Raw genomic sequence first — 16,928 nt, 5'->3', positions numbered from 1 at the left:
GGCCCCTGCCCGGAGTTTATTTCTAACCTTGGACTGCCATGGATACACAGGGCAATGTCAGACTGTACATAACTTACATTGCAACTTACCCCGAGAGACTGTATAAGGGGAGGAGGTGAAGTTAGGCTAAGTAGGTTAATTCATGTTCAAATATTTAGTTTGCTCCTGAGCGAACCAGGAAGATTACTTGCACTAAATGCAATTATATGAAGCAGAAGCTCAAGTAAACACAAGGACAGGTCAATAGTAACTGTTCAACAGGATTAACATCAAAGGTTTATCAAACTACACCAGATTGAGGAAAGTGTAACAGGCTGCCAATATAGTCAATTCCCGGTAATGGAACAATTTGAGCTGAATGTATCACAATAAGAGTTAATTATTAAAGCTGTTCCTTGGGCAATTCCACACTAATGTGCTTCACAAAATAAAATGTTCAAACTGTTGACAGACCCCCACCAGCTGGTTGTGATGTAGGGGCAAGGACCTGGAATGTTTACTGCTTCTCTTTCCATAGATGCTGCCTGATCCACAGAGCGCTTCCAGCATTTCCTGTGTATATTTCATATTTCCAGCATCCAGAGGTCTCAACATTTTTATCCAGTGCCCAATTTATCTGCATTGTGGTAAGGGAGTCCAAAACAAGAAGGCATAGATTCAAGATGAAAGGGAAAAGATTTAATAGGGATCTCCACGTGAACTTTTTTTTCCCACACAGAGGGTGGTCGGTATATGGAACGAGCTGCCAGAGGTGGTGGTCGAGGCAGGTGCTAAGGCAACATTTGGATGGGGGTAAGGTTTAGAGGGATACTAGACCAAGAGGACCCGTTGGGCCCAAACCTCTCCTGCATTGGTGCAGCACCCTCTCCGCCCCCCCGCTCCCCCTCAACCCCCCCCTTATCCTCCCTCCTGCCCCCCTCCCTCCCCAGGAGATAGATTTAAACTTTAAAATGTGAATAACTTTTAAAACATAACACCAATTTCAATGAAACTTCTTCCAATAGCACCAAAGGGACAACGGCGAGCAAGGTGGGCCAAAAATTGTCACGCAATCGTGTACCATTTTGGCTGTAGTTCAGGAACAAACAAAAACAAACGAGAGTTATAGTATATAGATGGGCCAAATGCAAGCAAATGGGATTTGTGGAGCTGGGCATCTTGGTCAGCATGGATGAGTTGGGATGAAGGGCCTGTTCTGTATACGAGGGCTATATGACTCAATGATTTTACTGATAGAAAGCTGAAAGGTGGGATTAGATGCATGGGACAAAAAGGCTCCATCTTTGTTGAATGCCCAGAGAATTAAAGAAAATATAACTTAACATTCAATCACAGTCTGGTTTGGGAACAGCTCTGCCCAGGACAGGAAGGCCCTGCAGAGAGTAGTGCGTTTGGCAGAACGCACCATGGGAACTACACTCGCCCCCCTGCAGGACCTATACATCAGGAGGTGTAGATCGAGAGCAAGCAAGATTATGAGGGACCCCCGCCACCCCAGCAACGGACTGTTCCAGCTGCTACGGTCAGGCAAACGCCTCCGCTGTCACGCTGTGAAAATGGAGAGGATGAGACGGAGTTTCTTCCCACAGGCCATCAGGACTGTTAACTTTTATAACTCCAGGGACAAAATTTTGTCTTCTCTGTATTAACTTTAATTTATATGCTGTAACTGTAATTCTTTTTTTTTTTGCACAATCCGCAGGCATTGGCACTTTCATTTCACTTCACATCGTGTATGCGTATGTGACAAATAAACTTGACTTGACTTGAAAGTGCTTAATATTTGAGGTGGATATCAGCACATTGCTTTTTAAAGTATTTGCTCCTATCATTTAGCACCAGATGCTGACTAAATTTTTATCACTTCCAATGAAGAACAGCCTCTGGCGGACAAAAGTAAACCCCGACAGATTAGTTCAACGAGGCAAACAAAAGCAAGTGGAATCTTTTCCCGATGGGATTCATTGATGTTGGGCAGCAATGGTGTGCTTCTTGTGGAAATATTGTGGATTCATTGTAATTTACCATGAGCAGACATCACTGGTAATGCCAGCATTTATTGGTCACCCCAATTCATCCGTGAACCGACGAGGTAGTTACGAGTTAATTCCATTGTGTGTCTGAAGTCTCAGGTCGATGAAACTGGGTAAGGACAGCAAGTTCCTTCCCCTGGAGCACATTGGCCACCCAGATGGGTTGTGGTAGTTTCATGATTGTATTAGATTTTAAAAAAATGCCATGCCCATTTATTACTCTATTTTAAATCCCCAGTGCGCCGGTGGGACTTAACGGATGGAGACTCGACTGGAGTTCCAGGTTCAATCCTGATCTCTACAGCCAACTATTTGCACCTTCTTCCTGTGACCGCGTGGGCTCCCTCCTGGTGCTCCGGTCTCCTCCCCCATCGCAAAGAGCTGCAGATTGGCAACTGTGAGTTGCTCTTAAAGCATAGGCAAGTGGTAGAATTTGTAGGCAGTTGATGAAAAAAATGTGGGGAGATTATAAAAGGTATTAATGTTGGATTAGTACAAATAAGCGTTTGATGGTTGGCATGGACTCGGTGAGCTGAAGTGCACTGGAGGCATGAACTACAAGGCTGGAATCGCCAGCATTTTGTGCCTAACTCTGCCTCTCAGCCTGGTAATTGATCCACTCTGCCACCACATGCATCAATTTGGCTCAATCATGCCATAACACAGTGTTCGGGGCGGTTCGCCTACTTTTCAGACTTTATACAAGTGCACAACGTTTTTATATGCCCAGGAGATGGACTCACGCTTGAATGGACTCGGTCACAGTTCCGATCTGGTTGACTTTGAGCAGCAGACAGTTGCAGGCTTTCTCCTCCACTGCTTTGGTAATGCGAGTGGGGTTTGTCACAGTCAGGTCATCTCCCACCACCTGGATATCAGTGCTTGCTGTAAACTTCTTCCAGGCTTCCCAGTCATCTTGGTCGAACGGATCCTCAATGGAGACAACTGGAAGGATGAACAGCAAGAAAAATGCAAGTAGCAACAAAATGCCATTCAACCCATCAAGGCTAGCTCATTGGTGGACTTCCCTCCACTTGGTCACTTTTAGTTTAGTTTAGTTTAGAGACACACCGAGGAAACAGGCCCTTCGGCCCACCGGGTCCGCACCGACCAGCGATCCCCGCACATTAACACTATCCTACACCCACCAGGGACAATTTTTTTGGCTCACCCAGCCAATTAACCTGTACATCTTTGGAGTGTGGGAAGAAACCGGAGTTCTCAGAGAAAACCCAAGCAGGTCACGGGGAGAATGAACAAACTCCGTACAGACAGCACCCGTAGTCGGGATGGAACCCGGGTCTCTGGTGCTGCATTCGCTGTAAGGCAGCAACTCTACCGCTGCGCCACCGTGCCGCTCATCCTTATGCTTTCCACTGAGGGAAAACAGGGCAAGGGGAATGGCGATGAAGCAATGTTTGATTTTGTTGTTGCAATCTTTGGGGGGGGGGGGGGGGGGGGGGGAGGGAATAGGGTGGCACAGCGGCAGACCTGCGTATTTTTTCCCCAAGTTTCCTCCCACACTCCAAAGATGTTCAAGTTTGTAGGTTAATTGGCTTGCTGTGCCCTTTAAACGTTGACATTTCCACCCCGCGATATAGGTCCCGACTGTAGAATTGTAACCATGCTTTCTATTTTTAAACTTGCCTCTCCCTCCCTCTTCTCATCAATAAAGGCCAATGTGCAATTTGTTGCCTTAATGACTTGCTGCACCTAGTTTGTGTCTCATCCACAGAACACCCAGATCGTTCTGTGCTCCACTCTGTACGAATAAGTCCTCCTTTTGAAACCGCCCACGCAAAAAACTTATCTCGCACTTTGCTACTTCGAAAACCATTTGCCACGTTTTCTCCCATTCCCTTTACCTATATTCCGTTTGTAGAGTTTGAATATTTTTACTGCAGCATACCCTCCCACCTATTCTTAGTCCGACAGCAAACTTTGGATAACTTTTACTTTGTCCCCACCAATACAATACCATTAGAAGGGTCTCGACCCGAAACGTCACCCATTCCTTCTCTCCTGAGATGCTGCCTGACCTGCTGAGTTACTCCAGCATTTTGTGAATAAATACCTTCGATTTGTACCAGCATCTGCAGTTATTTTCTTATATTATAATACTATATAGTATATAGTATTGTATTACTATTTAATAAATAGTAAATAACTGAGGGTCACGAACCAACTCTTTGGGCATTCCACAGATGATATCTTTCCAATCTGCTCTAGGCCCATTTGTCCCTCCCTATTTGATAACAAGTCTTTATGCCAATATTAAATATTTCCCAATTGAAATGTGCTCTTTAATCGTTAGCCTGAGGTAAAAGCTGAGATGAATCACTTCTGGATGAAGCTGGAAAATATTCAAGTCTGGTGCTGGTGTGTAAATAGTGTTCAGATCTCACTCACTTTTCCATTAGCTGTAGCCGGCATTATTTTGAACAACAACCTATCTCCACTCTTTATCCATCATCTTTGCCTCCACAGATGTTTATTTTAGTTTAGAGACACAGCATGGAAACAGACTCTTGGGCCCACCAAGTTCATGCCGACCATCGATCACCCACTTGCACTAGTTCTATGTTATCCCACTTTCGCATGCACTACCTACACACCATGCCAATTAACTCCAAACCTGTACATCTTTGGGATTTGGGAGGAAACCGGAGCACCTGGAGGAAACCCATACGGTCACGGAGAACTTGCAAACTCCGCACAAACAGCACTCGAGGTCAGGATCAAACCCAGGTCTCTGGCACTGAGAGGCAATAATTTTACTAACTGCGCCACTGTGCCGCCCATAACCTGCCTAACCAGCCAAGTTCCAAAAGCAGTTTGTTTTTGTCTTTTGTCTCCATATTACAGCATTTGGTTACAGATGCTCCCCGACGTACGATATTTTGACTTTGCGATGGTACAAATGGCAGCGACCCATAGCGAGCCACAGCTCGCTTCCGGACACGTGATCAGGTGATGCATTTAAATGCATTTCGATTTACAATATTTTCGGTTTCCGATGGGCTTCTCGGAATGTAACCCCATCGCAAGTTGAGGAGCACCTGTACATCATCTGTGGTCTCTTGTGACTCCCTTCTCTCAAACCAGTGTCTGCAAAGAATTGAATTTGCAGTTTCCCCGGCTCCCTGCGTTCCATCTCCGATGAATCATGTCCAATCATCTCCCTCCCCCTTTGCACGATGTTGAAATATTTAGGGGCAGCACAACTAGTAGAGCTGCTACCTCTCAGCTTCAGAGACCCAGGTTCAATCCTGACGTCGGGCGCTGTCTGTGTGGTGTTTAAACTTCTCCCTGTGACTGTGTGGAGATCCTCTGGGTGCTCCGGTTTCCTCCCACATCACAAAGACTGTAGGTTGGTAGATTAATTGGTAGATTCCTAGGAGGAGCGGCTGGGAATGTGGGTGGAATAAAATGGGTGAGGGTAGGATTCATGTTAGTGGGTGGCTGATGGTCTGTGTGGATTCAGTGGGCTGAAGCACCTGTTTCCATGCTGTATCTCTCCATCACTCCAGAGTAATTTAACTCTGCAGCAGATATATTGAACCACAGCCAAGGCTATCTTCAATGTTTCTCATGTTACCGAGTCATGTACATTAACCTCCTTCGCTTTACAGCTGTTGGATTAAAAAATGTGCCTCTAGCTAGATGATCAAGATCATGTTTTGGATCAATTAAGTAATCCAACAACAAGCAAGGCTCCCCCACCCCTACTCTTCCCGGGCACAGCGATTACACGGTGACTCTAACCTAGAAACACTAGACCTTTGATTACTCAAAAGCATTCATATTATAAATCTTATGAAGAGGAACGACCCCATCTGCTCTCCCAAATAAGCCGGCTAGGCAGATGCAGAGGGGGGTGGTTCTGGGATGCCAGAACACACTGCTGAGCCTACTGGAGACGTCGTGGGCCCAGTCAGCGAAACACTGTTGAAAGTAGGAGCCCACTTGATAACCCCAATCACGTGTCTGCCCAGCCTTTCTCAACATCGGAGGAGGGTAGATGAGTGTTTAAGCCATCTATCACCACCGGGAGCAAGTTAAGAGGTGGCACTTTGGATTTTAACATCACGTCCTGTGTATTTGAAAACATTTATTTACATTTGATATACATGCCACAAATGTTTTGTCTCTGGATATCCTCAGAGTCAGTTAATCAACTCGAAATGTTCCTAAGCACCCTAGCTCATGATAATTAATTGAGAAGCCATAAAAATAAAACCTTGTGACTGATGCAACAACTCAAAGGGATTAGAGAGCAGATATCACGATAAGGCTTGAGGGAGTGTAAATCGCCACTGAATGGTTCAGGTATTCCACTGTACGGACCTGTAAATTAGTCATTAGCACCAATACACTTGGTCATGTATTACTGGGGTATTACTAAACCATTTGTCTGCTAATCCAAGCTAGGCATAGGTTAGTACCTCTCGAACACTTTCCACCATGCTTGGTGTGCAGTGAGCAGTTGTGGGAAGGGTGCAATGGACTTGGACAAACTGCAGCAAGGGCTGACAAGAGCAGACGCTGCCAGGGACATCCCCACCCTGGAGGAACAGCGCCTCATATTCTGCTCAGGTCGCTTACAACCCAACCGTATGAACACTGAATTATCCAATTTTAGGTAACATCTAACAACCCCTCCCTCTCCTCGCTCCCCCCCCTCGTGCCCCACCTCTCTTCTTTCTCTCCCCCCCCCCCCCCCCCCCCCCCGCCCCCGCCATCGGCAATTCATTCTGCTGGCTTCACAATTTGCAACTCTTTGATCTTTTTCTCACACATCATTTTTTCCCCAGCTCTGGCCGCAGTCCAACCATCTGCCTATCTGACCCCCTCTTCCTCACCTGTGTTCACCTATTACCTGCCCCTCCTCTCCTCCAGCATTCTGCACCCCACCCCACCCCCCCAGCACCAATCAATCTGGAGGGTCCCGACCCCAAACGTCACCTTTCCATGTTCTCCAGAAAAGCTGAATGACCCACTGAGTTACTCCAGCACTGCGTCTCTTCTTTTGTAAACCAGTAACTGCAATTCCTTGTTTCTATCACCACCACCACCCACTGGTTCCCCTCCAGGTCGCACATCATTCGGACTTGGAAATATGTTGCTGCTCCTTCAACGTCACTGGATCCAAATCCTGGATGTGCCCTTCTCCAGGCACTGATTCAAGATGGTGGCTCACCAGCATATTCTCAGTGGGGATGAGGGATGGACAATGAACGCCGGGGGTTACCGGTAACATTTATATCCTGGAGTGAATGAATTCCAGAAAAACTAGACTCCAAATATTAAATTACAATGAGTGGTTACCCAACCCAGGGATTCACTCTTTGGAATTTAGTGGGTTAAGGGTCAATTTGTTTGAAATGGTGAAGCAGATAGTAGAGCCATTTGCTCAGAGCATTGAAACCACCTTCAGTCATGACCCCAGGTGCTGTCATTGAGGAGTTTGCATGTTTCCCGCGACTGCCTGCGATTTCGCTGGGTGCTCTGGTCCCCCCCCCCCCCACATCCTAAACCCACGTGAGTTATTAGATTAATTGGTTACTGTAGGTTACTCTGAGAGAAGAGTTGGCGACAGGGGAATCAGGTTGGAGTTGATGGGTATTGAGGGAAAATGAAAATAAGTGGGGAAGTGGGATTCTTCGGAGCTGCCATAGACTCAATGGGCCAAATAGCCTCCCATGTCAGGGGGACAATTAGCCACTAAATTGTCCCAAGTGTGCAGGTAGGCGGCAACAGATGGAGGGAGCTGATGGCAACATGGGAAGATTGAAAGATGAGGTTGATGTGTGCTCAGTGTAAAATGCATAATGCGGACTCAATGAACCCAAAGGGTCGGGTTCCATGCTGTAACTCTCCAACATTACCGGATTTAACAAAAGGAGGAAAGAAACAGTATAGAGCGAAGACCATTTATGGTTCTGGGAGTCAAGTGGACAGTGGAGGACTTTCCACCGCCCGCTTCTCCATGCAAAAGATGCCAAGAGTCATAAAGCAGAGAAACAGGCACTTCATCCCACCCAGTCTGCACTGACCAGCAAGCATCCGTCTACACCAAACCCATTTTTATTCACCTCACATTCCCGATTTGGAAATATTTCATTGCTGCCTCATTGTTATAGACAATAGGTGCAGGAGGAGGCCATTCGGCCCTTCGAGCCAGCACCGCCATTCAATGTGATCATGGCTGATCATTCTCAATCAGTACCCCGTTCCTGCCTTCTCCCCATACCCCCTGACTATCGGATCTCAATTCTAAAGTTCCCTCTCTATGGGAGCACCTTCAAAAGAACTGCAGTGGTCAGTTTTAGGAGCAAGCTATAGAATACCTCTGCAAATGATGGCCAAAGCAGTGCTCATTTTACAGCAGCAGTTGACAGATATTTGGAAAGCAGAGGAGAGGGGCCAGACCGAGTTCCAGTCACAAATTACCCACAGTGTGATTGAAAGGCAGAGAGTAATGAAAGGGTAAATGGCCGCCTATTCCCAGATCCCATGGGAAGCTCCATCATCTCCATTGACTCCACATAGTTTTAACAGCAACATTTCACCCACTCCAGGAATTACCAAGTATGTTCTTACCAGGGTAATCTTTGGTGAAAGATGTGTAAAGATCAATGAGTTTGTCGTAAGTGACGTTCCGTTCTGGATCAGGTGGGGATTTGAAATCCAGGTCGTACTTCCCGTCACGATAGAACTCGGAAGCTGCTATGTCCATGCCGATCACAACTTTGTCCGTGTAGCCCGCATTCTCAATGGCCGTCTTCAGCAGTTCCAAGGCTGTAAGAGAACAGTCAAAATACAAGTTGTCATAGAAATAGTTCCAACTGGACCGTGCTAAGTAAGTTTTAGTCACTGAAAATGGCTAACGGGCAGGGAGGTGGCTGGAGTTCCTAATCGTGGACCTGGTGGGCGGACACAGGGGACCCGGTCGGCCGCGACCTGTAGGAGGAAACCCAGAGACCGGGGAGAAGGGAGGTAGTGACGACGGATACAAGGAGCAATGTAAGAAAATAACTGCAGATGCTGGTACAAATCGAAGGTATTTATTCACAAAATGCTGGAGTAACTCAGCGGGTCAGGCAGCATCTCAGGAGAGAAGGAATGGGCGACGTTTCGGGTCGAGACCCGAAATGTCACCCATTCCTTCTCTCCTGAGATGTTGCCTGACCCGCTGAGTTACTCCAGCATTTTGTGATACCTGCAATACTCTACTGAACTGTATGCAAGAAAAGAAATTCACTGTGCGTTTGCACATGTGACAATGAAGCACCTTTGACCATTACCCCATGACTTCCGCTGGAAGTACCGTCTACTGAAGGTTATTCATCCGCCATGCTTAGAATGCTGGATGATGTGCCTCGTTTCCCCTTTGTAGTCAAATCACACCTCACACTTCCCCTGGCTGGGGAAGCAAGCAGTGGTCCTGAGAACCTGCTAGTTTATGATGTGTACCAGTGTAACATAGGGGAGGACCTCATTGATACACACAGAATAGTGAAAGGCTTGGATAGAATGGATGTGGGGAGGATGTTTCCACCAGTGGGAGAGTCTAGGAGTCTAGGAGTCTAGAATTAACAGGTTCTTTTCGGAAGATATTTATTTAGTCAAAGGATGGTGAATCTGTGGAATTCTTTGCCACAGAGGGCTGTGGAGGCCAAGTCAGTGGATATTTTTAAGGCAGATAGATAGATTCTTGATTAGCACAGGTGTCAGAGGTAATGGGGAGAAGGCAGGAGAAGGGGTTAGGAAGGAGAGATAGATCAGCCATGATTGAATTGCGGAGTAGACTTGATGGGCCGAATGGCCTAATTCTACTCCTATCCCTTATGATAGAGACACCATCACTAGTCAATAGGCACCGAAGCAACAAACTGTCTGGTCAGCCTCATTGGCCCAATCAAACCTGAAGTAGGGACCCAATCAGAAACATCACCCATCCATGTTCTCCAGAGATGCTGCCCGACCCGCCAAGTTACTCCAGCACTTTGTGTCTTTTTTTGTTGTTGTAAACCAGCATCTGCCGTTCCTTACAGCCATTTTAAAGCTTTTGAAGAGGTGCATATTTGGATAACGTCAAGTGTTACTTTATAAGATGTCAAAAGCAATGTCAACCATGGCAGCTGCCACTTTGTAATGGATTCCGAATGTAATCATACCTTGTGGCTATGATACTGCCTGCTTGTGCACATGATTAATATTTAAATACATGAAATTGGCCAGTAGACTGATCTCAAGTGTGGTATCTCCACATTTGAATAGATAGATGAACCTGGAATTGCAAATTCAAGGGGGAAAATGCAACTGCAAAATAAATGTACAACTGCTACTTTCTTATCTCGGACTATTTGCAAAGAAGCAATCCTTCCTGGAATATATTTTCATTGCTGCCACCATTTAAAGAAAATAATGGTCTGTCAAACCCCAACCTTCTAGGCATTGAAGAGACAATTGACTGAGGTATTTTACTTCCTTACTTTTGGTTTTAAATTAAAATAAAATTAAAGTTTCCATAAGTTGAGACACCCAACCCTAAGATCGGGAGATGAGCCAGCGACATCTTTTACCATGAAAATCTGTTACAAATGTTTACTGTTAAAATCTTCAACTCTACAAGTAGATTGTTAATTTAACAGCATTTGTTGTTATTTGAGCAAATTACCATTGTAATCTTCGAGTGGTAAGCTGCCTGAAATCGTCAATTATTCATCAATTTGCAGTCGCCACTGCCTGTGCTACAAGGAACTGTTTGCCCAAAGTTAGTCACATGCAGGTAAATAAGTGTGGATCAGTTGTGATCCTTGCAACAGCGAGCTATGATTAGTGAACCCTGAGCCAGTGCCAACGCCAGGACAAAGGGTCTTTGTGGCCAAGCTAAGACGAGCAATTTTGGAAGATTTCAGATTTGAAAGGTACGGGATGGTGCCTAAAACCTGTGTATGGACTCAGTGTCAAGTCAAGTCAATTTTATTTGTATAGCACATTTAAAAACAACCCACGTTGACCAAAGTGCTGTACATCAGTTCAGGTTCTAAGAACAACAATACAATGGCACACAAACATAACAGCACATACATAAACAGTTCACAGCGCCCCCTCATAGGGCCTCAAACGCTAGGGAGTAGAAATAGGTTTTGAGCCTGGACTTAAAGGAGTCGATGGAGGGGGCAGTTCTGATGGGGAGAGGGATGCTGTTCCACAGTCTCGGAGCTGTAACCGCAAAAGCGCGGTCACCCCTGAGCTTAAGCCTAGACCGCGGGATAGTGAGTAGCCCCAAGTCGGCCGACCTGAGGGACCTGAAGATAGTGTGGTCTTCAATCTTACACACAATGTGATTGTGCCTAATGTATAGCAGGATTGTCACCGAAATGTATGCAAAAAAGAATTTCAATGGACAGGCATCTTGCGTTTTATGCACGTTAGATTTTGTGTTTTTGAAATAACACGTTTATTCATTTAATACCAAAGCTCGTATTTTTGGAACAATGAGCTCAAATTTACACCTGGCAGCGTAGACACGTGTGTTTAGTTTGCACATTTTTGTGTTACAAGCTGCTTTTCAAGAAAGTAATCCCCACGTAAAACACAAGGTGCCTGTATTGGTATACATGACAATGAAGCTCCATTGAACCATTAGTTGGCAGCTGCTGCAGGTTTGTGGATTCAGCATTCAGGATGGGGAGCTAGGTCAACAGTTCAGCGTTCTTGTAGGATGCCACATTTACAGTGACAGGCTCAGCCAAATTCAGCGAGCAGCTGCATTTCAACACAGTTAGAAAAATGTACTGTAAAAGAAGCACTCCAAGAACTTTTCTGCAAACAAGTGAGCTCTGGTGACACTACGAAATTCTTACATCCGACATACGTACATGCTTTCGTCCCTATGAATGGCAGAACTAGTTTCCTCTCCCTTCCTCCACATTTATTAATGGTTTTTCGTTTTCAGTTTTATACCCTCTTAACGTATAAGAAGGAACTGCGGATGCTGGTTTACACCGAAGAGAGACACAAAATCCTGGAGGAACTCAGCGGGTCAGGCAGCATCTCTGGTGAAAATGAATAGGTGACGTTTCGGGTTGAGACTCTACATCAGGTCTGATGAAGAGTCTCAACCCGAAACGTCACCTATTCATTTTCTCCAGAGACGCTGCCTGACCCACTGAATTACTCCAGCATTTTGTGTCTATTTTCTTATATGCTCTCAATTGTCATTAATCACAATTCTGTGGATGTGTGGTTTCCCAATTAAGTCATTTTACTGCATCCTCTGACTCATGGGCAAAATTGATTCACGGACACCTGTAAACACAGAACCCATTCATTACCTGGGGATGGACTGTGTAACTATTAGAACACAACTAAGCCGTAGGCTTCCAAAATTAAAACATATTTGGGGCGGCACGGTGGCACAGCAGTACAATTGCTGCCATACAGCCCTTACAGCGCCAGACCCGGGTTCAATCCTGACTAAGGGTGCTTGTCTGTACAGGGTTTGTACGTTCTCCCTGTCACTGCGTGTTTTCCCCAAGATCTTCGGTTTCCTCCCACACTCCAAAGACGTATGGGTTTGTAGAAGTCTGAAGAAGGGTCTCGACCCGAAACGTCACCCATTCCTTCTCTCCCGAGATGCTGCCTGACCTGCTGAGTTACTCCAGCACTGTGAATAAATCGATTTGTACCAGCATCTGCAGTTATTTTCTTATACTATGGGTTTGTAGGTTAATTGGTTTGGTATTGTTGTGAGGCAAATGAGAATTCCAATTTACTTAAACTTTATTTAAGCTTTAAGCAACTCATTTCTGTAATAAACATCTTCAAAGCGTCTGGAAATTATCGCTGATTCCAGGCCTCGCCCGCCCGCACATGCGCGCACTTCAGATATAAATGTAAAATTGTCCCTCGTGTTACTGTGCAGGGATTGCTGGTCAGCGTGGACTCGGTGGGCCTATTTCTGCACTGTATCTCTACACTAAACTATACTGTGGAGAGTCAGAAGCAATTTAAAGTATCAGATTTGATACCTTGACAGCAATCACAAAGCGTACTTCCTCAAAAAGTGAAGCACTCTTGCCTCAGACTGCCGAGATTATACTCTGGTCCAGAGACAGTGCACTTAAATCTGGACCAGCAATGAGGACGAAGGGGGTGCTGCATTGTTGGAAATGCAGTTTTCCCCAGAGAATATGAGTGAAAGTTAAAATTCACATTAAGGTATTGAAAGAGCCCAATTACGCAAACAAAATATCTGTTTATTTATCTCATTGTCATTTACTGTTCCCTTGCTATGCATCACGTTGTCTTCTACAGTTCTCCAAAGTCCCACAGTGACTGCATTTGGAAGTAAATGTTCCTTCTTGGCCCTGTACATCATCAAGCTGTGTTTTATGCTGGACTTACTACATTACGATAGTTTAATCTTGCCAAACGTGCACTCCCACGACAATATCATCCACTTAATTCATGAAAGAGCTTAGCGTAGTTTAAAAAAATTTAAATGCTAAAACTATTCTCTTCCCACCCGAGTCCATTCCTGCTGTAAAGTATTGTAATAAGAAACGATCCAAGGTAGGGTAAAAGAAGTGCCCAAGAAATATTTGCAAGACATGATCAATTTATAGAAACCAGCACTGGCAGTTCCTTGTTTCTACACTTCTTAAACCATATAACAATTACAGCACGGAAACAGGCCCGTTCGGCCCTACCAGTCCACGCCGACCACTTTCTCTGACCTAGTCTCATCTACCTGCTCTCAGACCATAACCCTCCAATCCCCTCCCATCCATATACCTATCCAATTTACTCTTAAATAATAAAATCGAGCCTGCCTCCACCACTTCCACCGGAAGCTCATTCCACACAGCCACCACCCTCTGAGTAAAGAAGTTACCCCTCATGTTACCCCTAAACTTTTGTCCCTTAATTCTGAAGTTATGTCCCCTTGTTGGAATCTTCCCCACTCTCAAAGGGAAAAGCCTACCCACGTCAACTCTGTCCGTCCCTCTTAAAATTTAAAAAACCTCTATCAAATCCCCCCTCAACCTTCTACGCTCCAAAGAATAAAGACCCAACCTGTTCAACCTCTCTCTGTAGCCTAAGTGCTGAAACCCAGGCAACATTCTAGTAAATCTCCTCTGACCCTCTCCATTTTGTCGACATCCTTCCTATAATTTGGCGACCAGAACAGCACACCATACTCCAGATTCGGCCTCACCAATGCCCTGTACAATTTCAACATTACATCCCAACTTCTATATTCGATGCTCTGATTTATAAAGGCAAGCATACCAAACGCCTTCTTCACTACCCTATCCACATGAGATTCCACCTTCAGGGAACAATGCACCGTTATTCCCAGATCCCTCTGTTCCACTGCATTCCTCAATTCCCTACCATTTACCCTGTACGTCCTATTTTGATTTGTCCTACCAAAATGCAGCACCTCACACTTATCAGCATTAAACTCCATCTGCCATCTTTCAGCCCACCCTTCCAAAAGGCCTAAGTCTCTCATGTCTTTTATATTGGTTAAGATTACATTTACAGCTGTGTTAGATGGTGATATTAACTGTTCAGCAGTTAACTGGGATGGAATAATCTGATGACCTAAAACATTACACTGCTCCTCTCTCCACAGGTATTGACTATTTCCAACATTTTGTTCAGGATTCTGATTTCCCACATCTGCAACATTTTGTCTTTGTTCCTGAAATTTCCTACCTTCTTTGTTTTCCAAGATATTGGGTGCAAATCCACCTTCATCACCAACGTTGATTGCATCCTGCCCATACTTGCTCTTGATAACATTCTTCAGGTTGTGGTACACCTCGGCCCCAATGCGCATTGCCTCTTTGAAGTTGGAGGCACCAATGGGCAGGATCATGAACTCCTGCATGGCCAACTTGTTACCAGCATGGGAGCCCCCATTGATCACATTGAAAGCCTGCAGAGATAACCACAGAAATGATTAAACAGTGGGTTCGGCCCATGCTCCCAGCAGTAACGCAGCAACTCAAGCCTAATCTCTTGAGACTTGCCCTATCTACAGTGCTACAAGCCCCTTACATCCAATTCTATGGGAATGGTGCACATTTAGAACACAAGGCAATTATTCTTAACTGGCACGATTCCTTTAGAGTGGAAAAAAAGGGAAACCCTTCAGTTAACACCATCCTCGTATTAAGTGCATTAGCAATGTCCTTGGACATAGCCCAAAGTTGTCGATTTAGTTAATTTTAGCAAATGGAGATCATATTTCAAGATTGATGGGAACAATTTGAGCCCTAATTGAAACAGCAGTAGTGTTTGCTTTAGCCTGTGTAAATAGGATGCGTGCAGAGAGAGTGGCATTGGAAGGTGGCCTCAGAGACTCCTGAACACGTTAATGAGTTGGAGCAATGGGGATTTGTAACATTAGACAAGATCTGGAGTTCTCAACATACAAGCTCTGAGCATTGATTATCCTTTCAGCAGGCACAAAGGAAATCTGCTATTGGTAAATCATTAAGCAAAATCAAATCCAGCGTCCATTCTCAGCCAGTTACTTGTGTAAAACATAGTCATTCACAGAGGTCACTGGCAGGGTGAGCATTCAGTGTTCATCTGTCCCCCATAATAAGTCAACAAGGTTAGTGTTATGGATGGGCTTCCAGCCATAATCTAAAATTTTCGTCTGCAATCTTGCAGGGATTTCAACTCACGTCACAGTTACCAGTCCAGGTTCATGTTCATAAGTTCTAGGAGCAGAATTAGGCCATTTGGCCGATGAAGTCTACTCCACCATTCATTCATGGCTGATATATCTTTCCCTCTCAGCCCCATTCTCCTGCCTTCTCCCCACAACCTCTGACACCCGCACTGATCAAGAATCTGTCAATCTGTGTCTTAAAAATACCCAATGACTTGGCCTCCACAATAGGCTGGGGCAATGAATTCCACATATATTTAAGAGGGAGTTAGATGTGACTAAAGGGATCAGGGGGTATGGAGAGAAGGCAGGTACGGGATACTGAGTTGGATGATCAGCCATGATCATATTGAATGGTGGTGCAGGCTCGAAGGGCCGAATGGCCTACTCCTGCACCTATTTTCTATGTTTCTATATTCACCACCCCTTAAAGAAATTCCTCCTCATCTCCTTTCTAAAGGTACGTCTCCAGATATCAGGAATAAGTTAACCACTATATAATGTTGTGATAAAATGTGGCAATTTGGAAAGTAAACAAAGCTTAATCATTTCTGATTCTAACCATTTTGTTTCTGGTTGCTGTGACATAATCTGCCAAGGTTCCCAAACTGAAGTTATTTTCCCAAAACTCCTTCCTCTGAAGGTATTTATTTCACAAAATGCTGGAGTAACTCAGCAGGTCAGGCAGCATCTCAGGAGAGAATGAATGGGTGACGTTTCGGGTCGAGTCCCTTCTTCAGACTGAAGTCTTCACACTTTTATCCTCTGAAAGTAAACTAACCTCTCTAAATAGCAAAAAGTCATGGGCCAAACATCTGTACATGATCACGATCAAAATGCAGGCACGAGTACAACAGGTAAAAAGAGTAAGGAAACAGGGTGCAGAATATCGTCTAGAGAAAGTGCAGATAAAACAAGTATAAGGATCACAATTGAGCACACCTGAGGTAGAAGCTTACCGGAACGGGAAGGATAACCTGCGTGTTGCCAGCAAGATGGGAAATGTGGCGATAGAGGGGGACTCCTTTCTCTGCCGCGCCTGCCTTGCACACAGCCAATGAAATGCCCAGAATGGCATTGGCACCAAATTTAGCTGAAAAATGCAAACAAACACAAAAGACATTACAACAAATACCGTGAAATTAGGTCATATCATTTCAATGCAATTTATTATTGATCAACTAAAGGTT

At 45.0% G+C, this 16,928-nt stretch overlaps 1 protein-coding gene across 1 annotated transcript in view; it reads right to left on the bottom strand.

Annotated features, from left to right (window-relative positions):
* The window catches only part of eno1a (enolase 1a, (alpha)), a 52,440-nt gene that overhangs the window by 6,535 nt on the left and 28,977 nt on the right, over positions 1–16,928 (bottom strand). Inside the window, exons 6-9 of the mRNA XM_078425016.1 lie at positions 16,698–16,831; positions 14,772–14,994; positions 8,637–8,834; positions 2,777–2,978 (exon numbers count right to left, since the gene is read on the bottom strand). Coding sequence (XP_078281142.1) covers positions 2,777–2,978; positions 8,637–8,834; positions 14,772–14,994; positions 16,698–16,831 — 757 coding nt within the window. The remainder of the gene's footprint in view (positions 1–2,776; positions 2,979–8,636; positions 8,835–14,771; positions 14,995–16,697; positions 16,832–16,928) is intronic.

Source organism: Rhinoraja longicauda, chromosome 30 (assembly GCF_053455715.1).
Source record: "Rhinoraja longicauda isolate Sanriku21f chromosome 30, sRhiLon1.1, whole genome shotgun sequence".
Lineage (NCBI taxonomy): Eukaryota > Metazoa > Chordata > Chondrichthyes > Rajiformes > Arhynchobatidae > Rhinoraja > Rhinoraja longicauda.
This window is presented reverse-complemented; position numbering and strand designations above follow the sequence as displayed.